General features: G+C 35.4%; 1 protein-coding gene across 2 annotated transcripts; it reads left to right on the plus strand.

Annotated features, from left to right (window-relative positions):
* The first annotated feature begins 1,526 nt into the window (after positions 1 to 1,526).
* LOC138325706 (transcription elongation factor S-II-like) lies at positions 1,527 to 22,597 on the plus strand. 2 transcript variants are annotated; one of them, XM_069271541.1, is made up of 10 exons: positions 1,527 to 1,733; positions 6,840 to 6,908; positions 7,310 to 7,424; positions 8,049 to 8,273; positions 10,389 to 10,403; positions 16,583 to 16,636; positions 17,016 to 17,170; positions 17,523 to 17,669; positions 18,742 to 18,813; positions 20,565 to 22,597. In XM_069271541.1, exons 1-10 carry the CDS (start codon positions 1,665 to 1,667, stop codon positions 20,571 to 20,573), a joined length of 930 nt encoding a protein of 309 aa, XP_069127642.1. In that variant the 5' UTR covers positions 1,527 to 1,664; the 3' UTR covers positions 20,574 to 22,597. The 2 variants fall into 2 exon arrangements, with proteins under 2 accessions (XP_069127642.1, XP_069127643.1); XM_069271542.1 differs by lacking the exon at positions 10,389 to 10,403 and having other exon boundaries at positions 1,528 to 1,733.
* Positions 22,598 to 23,416: the final 819 nt, after the last annotated feature.

Here is a 23,416-nt window from a genome sequence, read left to right on the forward strand (position 1 = left end):
AGACAAAGTAATACTGTAAATGCCGAGTCCAGGACACATTAGAACCCCCCCCGCGCACGGCTTCGAAAATCCTAAAATCTAAAAGTTTTGTTTAAAAATACGATAAAAAGTTATTTATTTGAGCTAAAATAATTTGACGAAAAATTAATACATTTTTTCGAGATTCGGCAGTACTGTTAATTGGGGGTTACAGATATCACAATCTTAAGGTATTTTACAAAGTATTAACGCTTATTAAAAAAAATATCATAATTTCAATATTATTTGTCAATGTTTAACATGGCGGATATGGCGGGTCGAAAAGATACCATATGTTTATAAATATTATTGCATTTTTATTTAAGGTTTATAAACAAACATCGAAGCGTTAAAAATGTTTACAGAATATACTAAAATACGTGAACTTTGTTTTATAGCAAAATCAGACATGGCCAAGTTAAATTAGAATTAATCTCTTCAAAACTCTTCAAAATAAACTTTTGAAACCATGGTTTATGTTGTTGTTATAATTTTGAATGTTTATAGTTTTGAAACTTTTGAAACAAGTTTTGAAAGGCGCGTTTTTGCCCTGTAATGGTCACATTCAGAAACTATCGAGTCTCATTCTGAGAGCTTACTTTTTAAAATTTTACCCCTTTCCTCATTAATTGTAGATCTGAAGACTTTTGCCGTCTTTACTATATGCATCAAGGACGTAGATCACTTATAAATCCTTGTATGCATTAATGTAGATATTAATTAGCGTTCTTAGTTTATAAGTTGATAACTAGGCCTAATATCCATTAATTTATAAAGCATTTTTCTGGTAACATTTTTTTTCTTCCTTCATACCAAGGACGTATATGAGATCCTTGTTCATACATAGATACGCATGAATAGGCAACTTGATCATTTATTGAAGTAAGCTGCACTGACTACAGATAAGCTTCAGGTTTATAGACATTTTCAAATTTTGTGTAGGAATATTTTGGCTTACTACATGTACTTGCACAAATAATACAGATGCACATACAATGTACTGGGGCACAGTCTAAAATTGCGGAGTCGCTAATTTCTCTTTTAGTTCTTATTAATTGGTCATGATATTTGAACGTTATTATAAACGAAATTTCCTGTAAAAATATGGAACTAATAGGTCTATCTAAATATATGGTTTAAAAGGTATTGCAGTTTTTCCTTAAAACTTTGAAAATTTAGTATTAAAAGGTATGTGTGTAGTGAACAAGTTAAGATGAACTTGATTAAAGCCAAACATGTGCACGTGGGTGTACTTTGCGTTTTGGCGCGAAACATATTTGGGGCGAAACGACTTGCATTACGTCCGGATATACTGTCCGGATACTAACGCCATTGAAACTTAGTTTTATTCCCATTGTTTATCTTCAGTCATATTGTAATACAAACTGCCTTGATTATTTAAAATCAAGGAAAACATATTGTCTAACAAAAGCCTTTGAAACATGGCGATGAATAAATAAATTGTAAAAAAATTAAATCCTCTAAATCCCCCTCTCGGCACTTCACCGTCATTTCCAATATTAGATTTACTTCCGGTTTCAGAAGAAGACGCAGCCAAACACACTTACAAATGTGAAAGTCCCTAAATTAGTCCTAAATAGACCCATTTATTAGTGAAAAACAAACACCGAACATTCAAATAAACCATGAGTTGTGAAGAAGAAGTCGTTAAGATTGGGAAAAAGCTGGAAAAGATGATTTCAAACAACAGCACCGTGAGTATTTCGTCGTGTTTTGTGAATGTTTGTTTGCATGTATACAAAAATACTACACATATGATACTACTAAGTGTTTACAGTCTGTGGAAACGGAAAAAGTTACATTAATGAAGAATTACGAGTTGAGTGAAGTTACATATTGTGAAGCGTGCGTAATAGATTTTAATGTGATTACTTGGCCAATATATGTTGGTATGCTTTAGGCCATAGTTTAGAATATTTTGCGTCCTTGACCCCAAGTAAACTTTGAGAATGGTAATGCTACTATATGGTCATGATGTGAATCTCGTGCCGCGGTGTTCAAGTCTGATTTTTTATGTTTGCCGCGGTGTTCAAGTCTGATTTTTTATGTTTGATTAATTATTTTTATTATGCATGATAATGCAGGAAAAAAATCTTAAAGGATTTGTGCAGCCATTTTTTTTTATAATGTGTCAGGATATTGCTTTGGATGAATGAAAAATTAAGGCCCACCCAATGAATCGCCAAGCTTTTAGCGCTATCAGTTGGTTTGGTCGTGTTTTACGGGTAGTATCGACTACCCATGTTTTTATTTCTAACTCCTGCCATGACGATGCAAACACGGCACATTTTTTTAGTAAAAGCAAAATGGAGACAGTTATCAGTTATGTGATATTTGAGTAACAGACTAACAGTACCGAACTTATACCAAAAATAATATGTATACCTATATTGTTGCCTTTGAAACTTTATCCATAACGTTTACTAAAAAGCAGAAATACATCAATGATATTTTTGATATCCTTCTAAATTAATTTGATTGACCGATCTGTCTATAAATAGATAGGGATTTCCCGATTCAGTGCATCAAAGCGTCAAAGTCATTTCAGGGTTTGAATGTGACATGCATTATAACGTTGATAAATTAAGCATTTCTAAGATGCAGATTTTGTTGGTAACACATTTTCATCGAACACAGGGAATGATAGACAGACGGGTTCTGTCTCTCTGTCGGTAGTCTTAATGAGAAAGGAAACATTTTAAATAACGTCGGAGCTACAAATACAAAGATGTAGTTATGATATATGTGAGGGAGGTGCTTTTATTTAGACAGTAATATAAGCTATACACGTCGTTTATCGGACAGTGAGAACTATGAAAACTACAGTATGATGATGCATTCGCTATCTTCTACTGTACATGTATCTGGAAATCAGGATTAATAGTAAAACTGTATCTTAATTCTTGTATCATTAGTATGATCATTTTGATATTTACTGTTCAATTTCTGGTAATGTATCATGAAATACAAAGAAGATGTATACACTAGATTGTTGTACATGTCTTCTTATTTATTGCTTGTAAAGAAAAACCAATTCAAATAATAAAACAATTGTAGCATTTTGAATTTGATCGATAATCTATCTTTGGTCAATAAAAACATGCATCGACCTCATCAAAATGCTATAATTGTATAACATATGTAATATATTTCTAGGTATGATCAGGGATATTTTATTTCCATTTGCTTTTACATCGCCATTTTAAAAATGGAGGTGACAATAAAAAACCTAGAGCATAGATGTACGGGGTTTTTATAATTCAAATCACAATCCAATTAACGGATGTCCTAACTTGATTGACAGTAAGACAATAGCAAATACCCGATATAGTTCACCGAATAGCAAATTGCCCGCGGCCAGGTAATTACAGGTGAGTTAGATGAATGGCGTTGTGTACAGGTAAACATCCAGGTCGAAGGATTTCTTAAATTGTTAAGTAAAATTTCATTTTACAGTCACAAACTTTGTAATTCACAATGTATCAAAGATGCAGACTACAGGAAAGTATTATCTAATTAAAGCTTATTCGTTGCTGAACTTGACAAAAAATCTGAAACTTTTATTTCTGTGTGGATTTTCTTTCCTAATTACACGAAGATACCTGCTATTAGAAATGTAGAAACATCGAATTTCACTCTTTTAGTTATTTACATTCAAGCCAAAATTATTGTATGATTAAATTTACTCAAAAGTAATCATAAAAAATCATTGATCGGCTTTTCCTGAGAAGTGATAGCACATCAGTTATAGTACAGCTATAAGCCACAGACTATTATGACGTCACACGGTTTAGAGCTAGATAATATGCATATTCAGGCGGTCAGAATTTTGGACCTTGATATCGACGGTCGTGCGCAGCATGGAGAGGTTTCTACACGTACTAATAAAGCCATTTCTAGCATAAGCTGAAATTATCATTTTTGACTGCACAAAACCTTTAAACACAGTAAAGTTGCAATTTGGATTACTTCCCTTGCTACAGTAACTAAAAAGAAAACTGTACATGTAGAGTATGGAAATATTCAGTTCCTTTATTAATATTTTACCGGTACTCAGAAAACGAATGGAAAGGGAAATAAATCTGCGCACATAATCATATTATGAGGCTTTTTGGGAAAGGATTTATAAGTGAGAAGGATTTGTCACTAGGGGTTTTGAACAAATACGTCACAAGCGCTTGTGTGTTCGTGCACTGATTGTGACTGTGGTTGACGGCTGAATTTCCTTTGATATCTTATTAAAACCAAGTTCAATTAAATTACACTCTGGCTAGTACTGGACTGGAATTTATTTAAGTTTGGTTTTAAAAGTATTGTCAGATATATATCCAGTTCATTTTATAACTTGTTTTAGGTCACCTGAGACGAAGTCTCAAGTGACCTATTCTAATCGCCTTTTGTCCGTCGTCGTCCGTCGTGCGTCGTATGTCCGTAAACAATTTACATTTACAACTTCTTCTCCAAAACTGCTGAAGCAATTTCAATGAAATTTTGCACAAACCTTCTAAGCCATGAGGCCAATCAAAATTGTGAATTATATCGTCACCACCCCGCCCCCAGGGAGCTATGGGAGGGGCCAAAAGGGGTAAAATTGACTAAAATTTCAAAAACTTCTTCTCCACTCACAGATGTGATGGAATTAAATACTCTTCATAGATAGAAAGGTCCTAAGGTCCTTTACAAAAATTGTGAATTATATGACCCTGGGGTCTCAGGTTTCCCCCTGGGGAGGGGGTTAAGTTTACTATAGTTTAATAGGGAAAACACATTTTTGAGTATTATTTGATCATTTGTAATAGGAAATGAGTCAAATATTGTCAGAATTATCAGTATGAGATGGCCATTGAATCCTATTAACCAATTTTCCATGCCTGACCCCAAGGGGCCTTAGGGGCGGGATTAAAAGGGGTCAAATAGGCTATAACTTCAAAATCTTCTTCTGAAATTCTGGAAATGGCAGAATCACATACTCTTCATAGATGGAAAGGTCTTGAGACCCTCTACAAAAATTGTGAATTATATGACCCTGGGGTCTCACGTTTCTCCCTGGGGAGGGGGTCAATTTTACTATAGTTTATATAAGGAAAACACATTTATGAGCATTTTTTGCTCAATTTTGACAGGAAATGAGTCAAATTTGTTTAGAATTATTAGCATTCGAGATAACATTTTAATATCATATCTATATTGGTCCTGGTCAACCCCCTCGGGGCAGAGGGGCGGGGCCAAAAGGGGCAAATAGGCTAAAACTTTTAAAATCTTCTTCTTAAATACTGGAAATGGTAGAATCAAATACTCGTCATAGATGGACAGGTCTTAAGGTGTTTTATGGAAATTGTGAATTATATGACCCTGGGGTCCCAGGTTTCCCCCTGGGGAGGGGGTCAAGTTTACTATAATTTGTATAGGGAAAACACATTTATGAGCATTTTTTGCTCAATTTTCATAGGAAATGAGTCAAACTTGTTTAGAATTATTAGCCTGAGATAACATCTTAATATTATATCTATATTGGTCCTGGTCAACCCCCTCGGGGCAGGGGGCGGGGCAAATAGGCTAAAACTTTTAAAATCTTCTTCTTAAATACTGGAAATGGTAGAATCAAATACTCATCATGGATGGACTGGTCTTAAGGTGTTTTATGAAAATTGTGAATTATATGACCCTTGGGTCTCAGGTTTCCCCCTGGGGAGGGGGTCAAGATTACTTTAGTTTATACAGGAAAAACACATTTATGAACATTATTGGCCTAGGAAATTAGTCAATCTGGGTTAGAATTATTAATCTGAAATAGCATTTTAACATCATATCCATATTGGTCATGGCCGACCCCCAGGGGCCAGAGGGGCGGAGCCAAAAGGGGTCAAAATGGTAATTTCAAAAATCTTCTTTTTGAATTCACAAATTTGATGGAACCAGATACTCTTGATAGATTGGAAGGTCTTAAGGCCCTTTACAAAAATTTGTGAATTTCATGACCCTGGGATCTCAGATTTTCCCCTGGGGAGGGGGTCAAATTTACTATAGTTTACATAAGAAAAACACATTTAGGAACATTATTTGCTTAGTTTTCATAGGAAATCAGTCAATCTGGGTTAGAATTATTAGCCTGAGATAGCATTTTAACATCATATCCATATTGGTCCTGGCCGACCCCCAGGGGCCAGAGGGGTGGGGCCAAAAGGGGTCAAAATGGATGATATTTCAAAAATCTTTCTTCTGAATCCACAGATTTGAAGGAACCAAATTATCTTCATAGATTAAAAAGTCTTATTCATAAAATCACTGACTGACTTCAAGGGCCTGAAGGGCAAATATATAGTGTTTATATATATATGCATGTCTTTGTTTCATTCTGAATCTGAACTCAGGTGACCACTAAGGCCCATGGGCCTCTTGTGTTCATTCTGAATCTGAACTCAGGTGACCACTAAGGCCCATGGGCCTCTTGTGTTCATTCTGAATCTGAACTCAGGTGACCACTAAGGCCCATGGGCCTCTTGTGTTCATTCTGAATCTGAACTCAGGTGACCACTAAGTCCCATGGGCCTCTTGTTTTCATGGTTGTACATGACATGAATATGAAATGTGATGCTGCATAACCTGCATAACCTGCATTGCTGCCAATATATTCATCAATGGAATGTTTTAATCAGATTTGATATCTGCATGACTATATATAATATTAATGTTATCTAATAAGTGAATATTTAACTGGTTCTAGGATCTCTATAAGGTGTTGTATGTGCTTGTACATGTATTATATATTACACCTGAAAATAGTTTTCTGTTTTTTGTAGGATCACAGTTCAGCATCAGACTTGCTGAAAAAACTTAAAGACATAAAAATGAATTTAAATGTGTTACAGGTATGTTTTACTTATTACTTTTAATGAGTTTGAATGTTTAGTTTATCTCTCAATTTGGGTAAGTGAACTGACCAGTGGTCAGGAGGATGTACAACTCTATATTCAATATCATAGGGGTCTGATACACTTTTTATTAGACCTGTCTCCATATAGATACCCCTGGGATCTCTGTGATTAAAGGATAAACCAAAGGTCTGTAAAGGATAAACCAAAGGTCTGTATATATATGTGATCTGTATTAAAAATTCATATTGTATATCAATGGAAATTTTCCAATTTAATAAATGATGACTTTGTACAGACAATAGGTTTGGCCATATTTGATAAATTTTGCAAGAACATGGTCATGACAGCCAGCTGTGTTACTGTGGACATTATTGTATGTTTGATTTTCTTCACAGAAAACTAGAATCGGTATGACTGTGAACAACTTCCGAAAGGCATCCAAAGATGAGGATGTGATAAGTGTTGCCAAGTCTTTGATAAAAGGATGGAAAAAGTTATTACCAGCTGGAGGTATTTGATCTGTTTAATAGTAAATCTGAAGTTGTACCATAGGTGTAATATAATAAGGTTTGATTGGCAAGGCTGAGCTGCTGTTGGGGTACGCAGGTATTCACCTATTAGCACAATATTAAATTTGCAAAGTCACTATTCACATGTATGTTATTGAATGTGCCATATTTGACCCAATTGGTGCCTAGAGCGGGTAAAATATTGAAAATGAATTGGCCCAGGACCATTGGGGCTAATATTTCACAAAACTATTGCACAGTCTGTAAACTATTAATAAATTTACAACAAAAATGAAATGGAGAAATCTTCAAGTTTCAATCTGTATTTTAGTCAATGTAAATGAATTGAGGCTTCAAAAAGGGTGAGGGGCGCTTATAAGGATTGGGCACTTATTGAGTCAAATACAATGTTGCTAGCATCTTAACTTCTTCTTAACTGTGGTACACATATGTCTAATCAATATCAATAATATGTAGCATAAAATGTTTTGTAATGAGTCCGAAATATGGTGTAAAATATATGTATGATTTGATCAATGGTGTAACTTGTATGTATAATCTGATCTATGGTGTAACATACATGTATGATTTGATCGTCCACATTGTATGTGATTTATGATAACAGATAGTAGTTCATCACAAGGACCAGCCAAAGTGGAACGAAAAGACAGTAATAACGGTGACACACAGTCGTTATCACAGAGCGCAGGTGACTCACCGACATCAGATGAGAAGTCGGCCGAGACCTCCCAAGCAGACGGTGCCTATTCGGCTTGTACAGCAGCACATACCTCTGACCCCACACGCCTTAAGTGCAGAGAACTTCTTACAAATGCTTTGAAAGTAACAGGTACTGCTTGGCACAGTCATTTTTGGATGATCTTTAGATTGTTGGCAGATTTTTCTCCTATCTTTCAGTCTAATGTTTTCAATTTTAGATCCAAAAGTCCAATGTTGATAAATCTCGATAATGGACTTTTCAGTTTATCATTATCATCCATCCATCTAATTTGTCTGTAGAATTCTGTTTACCAATTTAAGGGAATAGGACTATTTTTTCTCCAATCATATTCATGTGGAAGTGTTTCTATTTGTGAGACTGCTTAAATTGGAATGCATGTCAATTTTTATGAGAGTAGAAAATTATTACATGTATTGTAATTATCCTTACATTGAAAATAGAAAACAATACGATAATATTGTGATACCAAAATGATGTGGGTGACATACAATTTACCATTAATTAGCCCCACCTTTCGGTGGTTGTGATGTCATATATTGATGTGACTTCACAATCACCTGAAGGTGGACTAATCAATGGTATTCACTACTTCATACACATCGTTTTGATATCTCGAAATCTCTGTTTTGGATTGAAATTTAAGAAAAATAACCCAAACCTTTTGTCAGAATTCATGTACAGAGGATTCCGCTTATTTGAATAAGTCATTTTCCAGAAGAAAATATGCAAATAACCGGAGTATTCGAATAGGCGGAGATGACATTTTGCACCTTCGTTTGACCTCACACATATGCATGTGAACAGGCAAATAGATATCGTTTTGTTTACTTGATAAATAAGTAAATTATTTACACTTAAAACGAACAACAAGTAATTATTTTCGAAGTTGTAAATTGATTTTTATTGTGTAATAACAAAAAAATATTCCAATATTAGATTCTTGTTTACGTTAGATCGACATGTGAATATTTGAGAAACAGCTAAACGATCGATATCAAATGCAATAACTAAACAGGATTGAATTTGTGTCTACAATTCTGAACCTAAATAGGTCTAATAAACAAATTTACGTACATTTGCTTGGCAAAATGAACTTGCGATCGTGATTAAACTTTAAAGTGCCGATCAACTAGTAGTGTTGTTTTTACACGTGTCAGGTGGCAGATGATGAAGCCATGCGTTCACTGGACCTAAATGTGTTTTGAGTATTCTCTCTGTATTGTTGATCTATACGGCGAATAGCTTGATAACATTTCAGAAATTAATGCATATACAAGTAGCAATGAAACAACGTAGCAAGTATCTTTTGTATCCTACTTACTGTGCTAAACTTGCGGTAGTTATTGCATGCCGACTTTGCATGCTTTTATGTCTCGTTCAACGAGACCCTTGATTCGCACATGTCTGTCGTAGTCAACAAGTAGTCGTAGTCACTCTGGTTGAACGAGACTACTCATGAATGGCGATTGTTGTAGGGAAGCATGGTTTCTCCAACCAATCGCGAACTAAGGTATGTTACGTTAATAAATAAACATATTTGAAAATGCAAATGCTTTAATTATAGTTTGAGTCAATGATTATACTGAAGTTATGATCAACCGCTGCTGATGAAAATCGGAACAGCGTCGAATACCTTTGCAGATTCATGCATAAAATTACAAGCCATACGATAACGTTAATCTGTCACCATGATGATTTCTATTAAAAGCGAAGTATCTTGAAACATATATCGGCGAATTTCGCTAAAAAGATATTGCAAAATGGAAATATATTCTATTTTATTTTTTGAATTTCCCAAATATTTTATTCAAATAAGCGGAGGTCATGTAAAAGTCTATGCAAATACACGGAGTTGAAAAACAAAGATAAAGAAGGGAAAAATCGGGACCGCAGAATTTTATGCAAATAACCGAAATATTCAAATAACCATTATTCGATTATGTGGAGTCCTCTGTATGTAAAATTACTTTTTGGCATTTCCATTTGTCCTCAATCATATTGTAACATGCTTTTAATGTGGTTTTTCCCCCAGAAAATCTCTTTTAACCAGTCTTTCTGGGGAAAAAAAAGAAATTTTTGACATCAAAATTTGATAATTATTTAAATGATTTCTACAGATTAATTATCAAGTCTTGTGGAAATTTGTTTAATTTTAAGAAAGTTAATTATACAAAAATCCTAGACATTGATTCCATATGGAATTTGATGTTTGTTCTCTTCCAGATGACTTGCATCCAGGTATACGTTTCTGGCCAGATGGTAACTGGTATTACAATACCTTAAAGACACTCATATAACATATTAATCCAGAATTATTATCTGAAATAATTATTTTAATTGGAATACATTTTCAATTAGAAAAAACAACTTATGAATTCCGTCAATTCTTCGATGACCCAGGTACTGTTACAAAATAAGAGAAAGAATTTTAAAGTTTTAATTCGAAATAGTTATTTCATTTAAAGCCTTTCTGATCATAAAAATTTCCAGCTAACACAAATTTGATCGTTGATATCTTTTACAAGTTATTCTCTGTGAAATTAAGGCAGCAAACAGTGCATGGCAACCATGTTCAAAGATGCAGGGTCACCAGATACTTGTTTGTTGCTTAATTGGCAACAGTGACCCCTTGTGAAATTGGTGCAAGGCAACATTTCCTTGCATGAGTACTTGGTGCCTAGCAATAGCGCAATACTTGTTGCTTGAAAATGATACCTTGCTATATAGCTAGGTGATTGGACACAATACATGTACATGGCTAAAAAACTTGTTGCTTGGCAACAATAATTGGCTAGAAAACTTGTTGCTTGGGCAACAGTAACTGGCTTGACTACTTGTTTTGTGACAACTGTATCTGACTAGAGTACTTGACAGTGACAGTATCTGGCTAGAGTACTTTGACAGTGACAGTATCTGACTAGAGTACTTGATGGGTCAGTACCTGGCTAGAGTACTTGACAGTGACAGTACCTGACTAGAGTACTTGACAGTGACAGTATCTGACTAGAGTACTTGACAGTGACAGTATCTGACTAGAGTACTTGACAGTGACAGTATCTGACTAGAGTACTGGATGGGTCAGTACCTGGCTAGAGTACTTGACAGTGACAGTACCTGACTAGAGTACTTGACAGTGACAGTATCTGACTAGAGTACTTGAAAGTGACAGTATCTGACTAGAGTACTTGACAGTGACAGTATCTGACTAGAGTACTTGATGGGTCAGTACCTGGCTAGAGTACTTGACAGTGACAGTACCTGACTAGAGTACTTGACAGTGACAGTATCTGACTAGAGTACTTGACAGTGACAGTATCTGACTAGAGTGCTGGATGGGTCAGTACCTGGCTAGAGTACTTGACAGTGACAGTACCTGACTAGAGTACTTGACAGTGACAGTATCTGACTAGAGTACTTGACAGTGACAGTATCTGACTACAGTACTAGACAGTGACAGTATCTGACTAGAGTACTTGACAGTGACAGTATCTGACTAGAGTACTTGACAGTGACAGTATCTGACTAGAGTACTTGACAGTGACAGTATCTGACTAGAGTGCTTGACAGTGACAGTATCTGACTACAGTACTAGACAGTGACAGTATCTGACTAGAGTACTTGACAGTGACAGTATCTGACTACAGTACTAGACAGTGACAGTATCTGACTAGAGTACTTGACAGTGACAGTATCTGACTAGAGTACTTGACAGTGACAGTATCTGACTAGAGTACTTGACAGTGACAGTATCTGACTACAGTACTAGACAGTGACAGTATCTGACTAGAGTACTTGACAGTGACAGTACCTAGCTAGAGTACCTGACAGTGACAGTATCTGACTAGAGTACTTGACAGTGACAGTACCTGACTACAGTACTAGACAGTGACAGTATCTGACTAGAGTACTTGACAGTGACAGTATCTGACTAGAGTACCTGACAGTGACAGTATCTGACTAGAGTGCTTGACAGTGACAGTATCTGACTAGAGTGCTTGACAGTGACAGTATCTGACTAGAGTACCTGACAGTGACAGTATCTGACTAGAGTGCTTGACAGTGACAGTATCTGACTAGAGTACTTGACAGTGACAGTATCTGACTACAGTACTAGACAGTGACAGTATCTGACTAGAGTACTTGATGGGTCAGTACCTGACTAGAGTACCTGACAGTGACAGTATCTGACTAGAGTACCTGACAGTGACAGTATCTGACTAGAGTACCTGACAGTGACAGTATCTGACTAGAGTACTTGACAGTGACAGTATCTGACTAGAGTACCTGACAGTGACAGTATCTGACTAGAGTGCTTGACAGTGACAGTATCTGACTACAGTACTTGACAGTGACAGTATCTGACTAGAGTACTTGACAGTGACAGTATCTGACTAGAGTGCTTGACAGTGACAGTATCTGACTACAGTACTAGACAGTGACAGTATCTGACTAGAGTACTTGATGGGTCAGTACCTGACTAGAGTACCTGACAGTGACAGTATCTGACTAGAGTACCTGACAGTGACAGTATCTGACTAGAGTACCTGACAGTGACAGTATCTGACTAGAGTACCTGACAGTGACAGTATCTGACTAGAGTGCTTGACAGTGACAGTATCTGACTAGAGTACCTGACAGTGACAGTATCTGACTAGAGTGCTTGACAGTGACAGTATCTGACTAGAGTGCTTGACAGTGACAGTATCTGACTAGAGTACCTGACAGTGACAGTATCTGACTAGAGTACTTGACAGTGACAGTACCTGGGGACATGCTCCTGTATATATTAGATGGGTGTCTTTGAGGATGTACATTGACTAGTGACAGTACCTGGGGACATGCTCCTGTATATATTAGATGGGTGTCTTTGAGGATGTACATTATAATGATAACCATTAACCAGGGTGATACATCTCATTGTGGCTAGCATCTGAATTAGGACCACTTCTTCTTAACTGTGGTACACATATGTCTAATCTATATCAATTATGTATTTTGTAATGAGTCTGAAACATATGAATTCATGTTCAAACACATGTAGTGGAAAAAGTGAAATGTTTATTTATCTGAGAAGCATTCAGATGTACCAAATATTAGAAAAAGTGGTTCTCTTTATTCTACCCTTAAACTTGGCATTATTGAAAAATTCATGAGAGCTATTCACATCCATTCATTTATCATCATAAATTTTCCTATTCATTTACAGTGGAACTTGGTTGATACGAACTAGGATAATTTGACAACCCGGCTTAATACAAAGTACTTTGCTGGTCCCAGCCGAATGCCTTCTTTATCTTTGAATAAAAACTCGGAAATTCGAATTCGGAAAACTGGGATAATACAAAGTAAATTTTTGGTCCGAATGACTAAAACCGTACATTAAATGTTCATATAACTCGAAATGAGATTTTTTTTTTGGACAACAATATCGCTGAAAATGCTGACTTTTTTTTCATAAATCTGTTGTCAAACAGCATTTCAAAAATCGTTTTCAACTACAAAAAAAAAAAAAAAAAAAACCATGGGGAACTGTTTAATATTTTACAACATGGAACTAGTATATCTATATATTTAACAAGTAAAGAGATCGTCTGTAGACTTGAGAACTCGCTTAATTAAAACACTCGGATAACTTGAAGTTTTATCTCGGTCCCTTAGAGTTTGTATTAACCGAGTTCCACTGTACTTCAAAATTTCATTAAAACATCCTCAATATTTTAATAATGTGTATTAATATAAAAACTATATAATCTTCCAAATTAAAGCTCAGTTTTAAGTAAGATGAATTTTATGCTTAGAAATAAATGAGGGTAATGGTATGGAAAAAGCTTATATCACTCTGTGTAAAGACTCGATGACCTTTGTGAAAAATGGTACAAGAAAAGCTTAGTGCATTCCTCTGTGTGAAGACCCAATGATGTGTGTGAGAAAAAGAATGGGAAAGCTTATATCCCTTTGTTTGAGAAATGGTATGAGAAAAGCTTGTACCCCTCTGTTTGAGAAATGCTTGTACCCCTCTGTTTGAGAAATGGTATGAGAAAAGCTTGTACCCCTCTGTTTGAGAAATGGTATGAGAAAAGCTTATATCCCTCTGTTTGAGAAATGGTATGAGAAAAGCTTATATCCCTCTGTTTTGAGATCCTTTGACATTTGTGAAAAGTGGTATGATATATGATACAATAATAGGATCTAACATGGTTTTCTCAAAAGTATTATCTTTCTCTACCTTGAGGTTAGGACAGAGAATTTTCCTACCTGAGTAAGAGATTCATGACAGTCATGAAACTCCTCCAAATATGTTCTATGTACGCAGGCCATCTTGCCCTGGGTAAGACAGAGAAATCTTACCCTCCCCAAAATTGCAGATATCTCTGTCCAATGAGGTAGAATGTAAGACTCTTCCATATGTGAATATGAAGGATAAGGATATTCTATCCGATTGTCACAAAATGTAATATTACCTGAGGCATGCAGAGGGTTTTACATTTTGTGATCACGAGGATAGATTACCCCTATCCTTCATTTCCTCATATGAAAGGGTATTTTTCCTCATGCCTCGACAGTAATTACAATTTTACAATGATGATAGCCCGCCATTTTGAGAAATAAGTTTGAAGAAAACCGCAACTGCAATCAATTATCCATAAATGAAAGCGCATTATATTTTTAATGTAAATCCTGTTGTTTGCATTCTGTACTCTGAAATCAGCATAATTTCAGGGGAAAAAAATCACTGAGGAAATGGTAATTTTGTTTACGCAGTAAAGTCAACAAGTTGTATTATGTGTAATACAGCCTCAGGTGACACGAGTGTCTGTATTTGCATATTACAGAGTTATCTACCCTTGCGGGTAGGTATTAATTGTGACATCATATGTTTGCGAGCGGAACGTCATACTTTTCGGAGAAAACGACATGAATTACGCTCACAGAATAATGACGTAACAATCAATACCTACCCGCAAGGGAGCTAACTCTGTAATATGCAAAGACGGAATTGCATTGGATAAACCAGTATTACAACAGTAGGTATTAGAGAAAGAGTCTTATCAACGGACTAGTGGCTAGTCAGCACCAGGAATCGCGAGTGTCGACTACTGAAAATATTTTTTTGAATGTAGAGATATTCCTATTTTCTTGACAGACCCATGTTTGATGATGTTTCTTCCCTACCTAAAACAAAAAGGATGAGTAAATTTGTTTAGAAGTATTTTCATCCTGCCACCGTCACTTGAATTGGTCATTTGAATGTGTTAACATTGATGGCAATGAATGGCACTGCTACATTGTATAAATGATGTCATGTAATTTTGAGGCTAAAAGCCAGAGCCGGAAAGCCTATTGTGATTCCCTCTGAGCCTCCATGTTTCCCTTTGTGTTACAATGCCACCTACTCCCTCACTCTTCTGTTTTGGTTGAAGGCAGTTGCCTTAGATCCCTACAGGACAGGGTGGTGTAAGATAGACTTCTCTGTCCCCTAAAACAATATATGAAGTCTGATAAAAAATTTCACTCTTGGTTTAACAGTTGTATGACAATGTGTAAGCAAACCTTACTCAATACCTGTTGTGTTTTGATCTTACGTCACATCTGTGTGAGAAGTTATATGACAAAAAACTGACTGACCATTTCAGTGAGTTTTACCTTCACTCTGACTAATACTAAGACCATTTTATTGGTTTGTAATGAAAACAACTACAAATTAAAAAATTCCAGTTATAAGTCTGTACGTTAATCTCAATCCTAGATAATGGGGATTAATTACCTGGCTTGCAGTGTTGAGATTTGCATATTATTCTAAATTTTTGTGTGTTCATGTCGCATCTAATTTTGATGATAAGGACCTTATTTCATTTCTTGATCACATATTTGGACTTCAGAGATACATATCAAGTACCTTGTACTTTAATTTCAAGTAATTTTGAAGGTTAATGTGCTAATGGTTCAATAGCTGTTTTGAATTAATAAGGCACAAGATCACACAAAATGTTTTTGTTTTCAGTGGATCAGTTTTCAGTTTTTACTCTCTTTACATATTTCGAGATTTCTTTTCTTGTTAATTTGCATGTTGTTTTTTTTAATTTTTATTTATCTATTTCAATTAAATTTTGATGAAAAGAAAAGTTGTGATGAAAGTTAAAAATTCCTGGAGACAAAAAAGGAAACAAGAAATGAAAAGCAAAACAGAAGTCATTCCATATATCATATCATTAAAGGATTAAGATTAAAAAGAATTTTTTTCAAAAAGAAGAAAACAGGACTAAAATATCATCATTAATCATTTTCATATCATTTTATAAGTTGCTTTCTTGTAACCGGTGGATAACCTCTTACACAAATTAATTATCAATTAATAAATTCTTTGTATCATAAAAATCTGTTTTTGTGAGTCTCATTATTTTACCTTTCTATTCCAGAGGGTTTGGATGGAATGGGAGACCCAGAAAACATCGCAGGTCATATTGAAGAGCGTATCCTTTCACTTACATAACTCACATGGTTAAATGGTCGAATTGGAGCTGACTCCTAAAGCACCCCCTCCCAACCCCCGTTTTAAATTCCCCAAGTTCAAATGAATAGAATTTAGTTTTATTCTTTATTTCTTTTTCATATTTGTGACCTACTTTTTCCAATTATTTTGTCAAAGGTCTAAGTGTTCTTATGAAACTCCCCTTACTCATTCTTTCCAAGCTGCCAAGCATCCCAGATGCTTTGGTCAAATACAGTCATACATATTGGATACTTTATTTAGGAGCCATCATCATATGTTGATATAAAGCTCTATTTCTATTTGGTCTATATCTGTATTTAAATCCTTTTCCGGATCTTTTTATCCTTAACATATTGTAGACATTTTCAATGAATTTCAAAGCACAAGCACAAAATACAAGAACAGAGTAAGAAGCAGAGTGGCCAATCTGAGAGATTTGAAAAACCCACAGCTAAGAGAGAATGTGTTGTTGGGCCTCATTACAACAGAGAAGATTGCAAAGATGACCGCAGAGGTAAACGTTAATATCACAAAACATTTCTGATTATACCATCATCTCTTTAGATAGTTTTAAGAAATTTACAGAAGATGACTGATAATCTGTTTTGAGTTGATGTCAATATCATAAGTTCAAATTTGATTTCCATTACATTCACTCTTAAGATAAGGTTACATATTATTAGTTAATTCGAAAGTGATAATTTTTTAATCATAAATAATAATTTTGGTTGCTTTGCTTCACACAAATCCACCAGCCTCATATGTCTACCAATCTTTCTTGTCAGACTTCCAATTTTCGTGCACTGTTAAGATTGGCTATGGAGTTGTGTGTTTTATATATATTGTAAATATTTTGTGTTTTGTAGGAGATGGCCAGCGATGATATGCAGGAACTACGACGTAAATACACCAAACAATCAATTGATGATCATCACATGGCTACGAATAGCGGTACCAAGTCAGACCTGTTCAAGTGTGGCAAATGTGGCAAGAAAAACACAACATATACACAGGTACAGTAACTACTTCACATACACACAGGTACAGTAACTACTTCACATACACACAGGTACAATAACTACTTCACATACACACAGGTACAATAACTACTTCACATACACACAGGTACAGTAACTACTTCACATACACACAGGTACAGTAACTACTTCACATACACACAGGTACAGTAACTACTTCACATACACACAGGTACAGTAACTACTTCACATACACACAGGTACAGTAACTACTTCACATACACACAGGTACAGTAACTACTTCACATACACACAGGTACAGTAACTACTTCACATACACACAGGTACAGTAACTACTCCACATACACACACAGGTACAGTAACTACTTCACATACACACAGGTACAGTAACTACTTCACATACACACAGGTACAGTAACTAATTCACATACACACAGGTACAGTAACTACTTCACATACACACAGGTACAGTAACTACTTCACATACACACAGGTACAGTAACTACTTCACATATATACAGGTACAGTAACTACTTCACATACACACAGGTACAGTAACTACTTCACATACACACAGGTACAATAACTACTTCACATACACACAGGTACAGTAACTACTTCACATACACACAGGTACAGTAACTACTTCACATACACACAGGTACAGTAACCACCTCACATACACACAGGTACAGTAACTACTTCACATACACACAGGTACAGTAACTTCTTCACATACACACAGGTACAGTAACTACTTTGTCAGATTAATTATGTTTGGTCTAGCAAGATCCGAGGCTAAGAGTAGATGTTCTTGGTCAATCTTGGGAAGAGTTTTAGATTTCATTCGTCAGATAGTGTGTAATATTCTCATGTTCAGCAGATTTAGGCTCATATAAATCAACACATGCTGTATAGATATAAGCACATGCTGAGAGACTCGACCATTAATCAACAAATTTGTTATTCTATGCTGTCCAATAATGAAGAACCCCTGGGGCTCGTTACACTTACCAATATCATTGAAAATTTCCCTAAAGGGCACTTACTTTATATTTTGCTGATAGGTGTTTCTCTATACTTGCAGCTCCAGACAAGAAGTTCTGATGAACCTATGACAACTTTTGTGTTCTGTAATGAGTGTGGAAACAGATGGAAGGTATGGATATTATATATTATATTTCAAGCTTAAAATTTCATGTGCGCTGATCATAGGTTAGTGGTTTGTCTTTAAGTTTAACACTCCTACTAATCAAAACTTGACACATATAACACTGCAGAGTCAAGTTTCATGGAGTTTCTTAAGTTGAGGAGCCTTCCTTATAATCTGTAATGAGAATTTTAAGTTGAGGGATTTCTTAAATTTAATGAATGTTCATGAAACCGGAAAACTGTGACCTTTAATTAGTTTTCACAATTACCAATATTATGTGAGATTTTTAGGTCACCTGAGACGAAGTCTTATGTGACCTATTCTAATCGCCTTTTGTCCGTCGTTGTCAGTCGTGCGTCTTGCATCATACGTGGTCCGTCGTGAGTTCGTAAACAATTTGCATTTTCGACTTCTTCTCAAAAACGCTGAAGCAATTTCAATGAAATTTTGCACAAACCTTCTAGGCAATCAAAGTTGTGAATGATATGACCCCCACCCCCAGGGGACTGTGGGAGGGGACTAGAATTTCAAAAATCTTCTTCTCCACTTACAGATGTAGTAGAATCAAATACTCTGCATAGATAGAATGGTCTCAAGGCCATCTACAAAAATTGTGAATTATATGACTCTGGGGTCTCAGGTTTCCCCCTGGGGAGGGGGTTAAGTTTACTATAGTTTATATAGTGAAAACACATTTTTGAGCATTATTTTGTCATTTATAATAGAAAATTAGTCAAATGTTGTCAGAATTATCCCTATGAATGATCATTGAATCCTATTAACAAATTTTCTATGACTGACTCCCAGGGGCCTTAGGGGCGGGGCCAAAAGGGGTCAAATAGGCTAAAACTTCAAAAATCTTCTTCTGATATTCTGAAACTGGTAGAATGAAATGCCCTTCATAGATGGAAAGGTCTTAAGGTCCTTTACAAAAAATATGAAATATTTGACCCTGGGGTCTAATGTTTTCCCCTGGGGAGGGGGTCAAGTTTACTATAGTTTTTATAGGAAAAACACATTTATGAATGCTATTTGCTTATTTACCATAGGAAATTAGTCAAATTGGGTTAGAATTATTAGCCTGAGGTAGCATTTTATCGTCATATCCATATTGGTCCTGGCCGAACCCCAGGGGCCTTAGGGTCGGAGCCTAAAGGGGTCAAATAGGCTAAAACTTCAAAAATATTCTTCTGAATTCACAGAACCAGATACTCTTCGTAGATTGGAAGGTCTTAATGCCCTTTACAAAATGTGTGAATTTTATGGTCCTGGGATCTCAGATTTTCCCCTGGGAAGAGAGTCAAATTTACTATAGTTTATATAGGAAAAACACATTTATGAACATTATTTGCTTAGTTTTAATAGGAAATGAGTCAAACTGGGTTAGAATTATTAGCCTGAAATAGCATTTTAACACCATATTGGTCCTGGCTGACCCCACGGGACAAGAGGGGCTGGTCCAAAATGGGTCAAAATGGCTAAAATTTGAAAAATCTTCATCTGAATTCACAGGTTTGATGGAACCAAATAATCTTCATAGATTTAAAAGTGAAATTTATAAAATCACTGACTGACTTCTGGTATGGTTTTGTTGTTTAACGTTGGCAGAGCATATTGAACCAACTTTGCAATGCTCTTTCTGTAGCAGCACTCAGGTGACCGTCAAGGCCTCTTGGGCCTCTTGTTTAAAATACTATATGTTCTGGATCAATGTGTACCTTGTGCCTATAACCTATCATATATTATTATACTTTCAGTTTTGCTAGTCAACATGAAGATAGAGAGTTGTTATGTATACAGATTCCTGAGTGTTGGATCCATAACATTGACGTTGCTACCCCATACATCTTTTCATGCATTCACTTGGAACAGTTGAAACCGTATCTTTTTGAATAAAAACAATTTGATATAGTTGGGCATAAAGTGTTTGGAGAAAGGAGAAAAGAGCTTCGTGGTCTTACCATTTCAGTAATAGGACTGTAATTCTGAGTGGAATCGGCGGTGTATAGACTGGTTAGCTGTACACATTTTATCACAATTATTATCTGAATAATATGGTTCTCCAGCCAGTACTGACCATCAAAATGGACAGTAACAACAGTATGATTGAGAAAAAAAAATTGTGCTAGGGGTTAACGACATTTAATGACCGTAACAAGCTGTGAAGTTTACTGAACATGGTTTTTAGAGAATCACCATTTGTTTGAATAATAAGACACACCGGTATTAAACATAGTTTTAAGTTATCATGGATTCTAGTATCATTTCATTAAAACATGTCATCCATTACGAAACATAATGCAGAATTTTCATTATAGAGACTAAAAGAATGTGTCTCTCCTTCAAGTCCTTGAGATGGAGTGTTTCACCACTTCAGACCTAAGTAAATGACATTCTGAGAATATTTTTTTTTGTGTAATCATGGTCACATCTTACATTATTTCATTTAAGACATGACATTCATTAGGTAATGTAAGATTTGTGTAGGTCTTTGTGATTTAATTGCTAGGGCAGCAGTCAGCATATCCCTGAAGTGGCAAGTTTGGCCTGTACAGAATTGCTTCCAGATGAATAATTATGAAGGATATTGATCCACAAGACAAAAGAAACCCCAATTAATGTATTATTAATAGCACAGCTGCAAAGCCTCCATTTTGTAAAATTTATTTATATATTCCAGTTAAATGTCAAAAGGTTATTTAAGTGGATATTCATCATATATTTATTCATCTTATGCCCTTCTTGGTTTCACATTTTTGTATTTGTGTGTTTTTAAGTATAAATATTTTGAAAAGGAATACATGTATATGAAAATCTCCATCACATCACAAAATCTTGATAGCCTTGACTTTCAGGTTTATTCAGTGTACTGTATATTTGTTTGTTTAAACTTTGGAGACAATTGGGATAATGACTACAACTTACTGTTTAAGAAACGTGATTTGTTTGTTTTTTCTGTGTCCGCCTTGAGTTTGTCCCATGCTTTTCAAATCACCTTGCTGTTTGACTGTCAGCCAATGATTGTCGATCCCTCAAGATTGACATTGACAGGTAAATTTAGTACATGTAACATCTTTTTCATATAGAAGAAAGTTTTAGATTGTTTGGGTTTGTATTGTTCCTTTTGAAGACATATGGATCAAATTGAAAAGTGAATACTTAAGTCAGGAATAAGTTTAAATCTGTATTCTCTATTAAAATGATTTCTAATTAGTAGATATGCAGGTACATATGTACATGTAATCTATTTGATGCCAGAAAGACAAATGTGACACCTTTTATAGTAGTTGTCAATGTTTAACTTTTATTTATTTCAACGATATCACGACACATCTTGTCTCACATTCTTTTGTTTCCAACAAAATTCGGCAAATATTTACCCAGAAATTCCAATAAATTTATTGCTACACAAGGATCCACAATGAATGGAAGCAATGTTTTATTTAGTTTCCTGACTTAACTGAAGAAAGAAATCAGGCTTCTCCTATTTTGAATATTGGTCTCTGGACCTTTATAAACGATAAAAGAAGCAGAGTAGCTTTAACGTTCAGTCGCTATTTTTGTTTAAGAGTATTTTGTGTGTGTTAACTGTGACGAGTAGTGTTTAAGAACACCATTCAGCATTAGAATGTGTCCATTACCCATTCTGTTAACACTTATGTCGTATGTAATTATAAGTTTGATGTCTTTAGTTTTTGTTATGACAGCGTTTACAAGTACTCATTGTACGTTGTGAATCGCAGTTTTATGTCCAGAAATAAAAGAAAATACAAAGGTTTTGTGGCAACAATTCGTGTTATGTTTCCTTTGTTTAAATTTCCAGATTGATACTGGTTATATCATAACTTCTATGACAGATGTCTCTGCATGGCATACAGGGGTTTTCAATGATACATGTTGACCTACGGCCATATCGAAAACATTTAACATGTCCGGGATATGTTGATCTGCCATCAGTGGCCACAGTCATAAACGATACACATGGTACACCCATTCTATTCATTATTATCTTTGTAACAAATTTATAAAATCGCATACATCCTATGTACTACCTGTCTATAAGGGACGAAGGAAACATATCTTTATAGTCAAATGTTCTTGGACTTTTTGGACCACCAAGGAAATGGTTAATTATCTTATTAGTAGGTGTTCGCTAAGCTGATTTTGTCGAAATAAGATAACCCTTCACGTCAGTCGTTGTCTATTCACAGATTTGTTAAAGGAAAAAAGCCTTCTGCCTAACTTTAAATGGTGTCCCCATTTCCTTCTCTACTTGGGTAATTGTTAGTTGTTAGTGGATAGACAATGATCTGCAAGCTTGTGCAAACTGTAAAATGTCAATGCATCCAGTATTAAGTGTTTCAGATGAAATTACGTTGGATGAGAAATCTTTTCTGAAATGTTAAATAACCGAGAATGTTTCATAAGATACATGTACCATTAATTGACGTACAGCAATATGGCACATACCCTGGCTTCCCAGTGAATTTGTTATCAACAGGAAGAATTTCGTTTGGAAATGTAGCACTAGTAATCTGGCAGATACATTTTGCTAGCTGCTTTCATTAATACACTTCTTGTTAACGTCAGCGGATTATCTTGAAATGGA

Source organism: Argopecten irradians, chromosome 6 (genome assembly GCF_041381155.1).
Source record: "Argopecten irradians isolate NY chromosome 6, Ai_NY, whole genome shotgun sequence".
Classification (NCBI taxonomy): domain Eukaryota; kingdom Metazoa; phylum Mollusca; class Bivalvia; order Pectinida; family Pectinidae; genus Argopecten; species Argopecten irradians.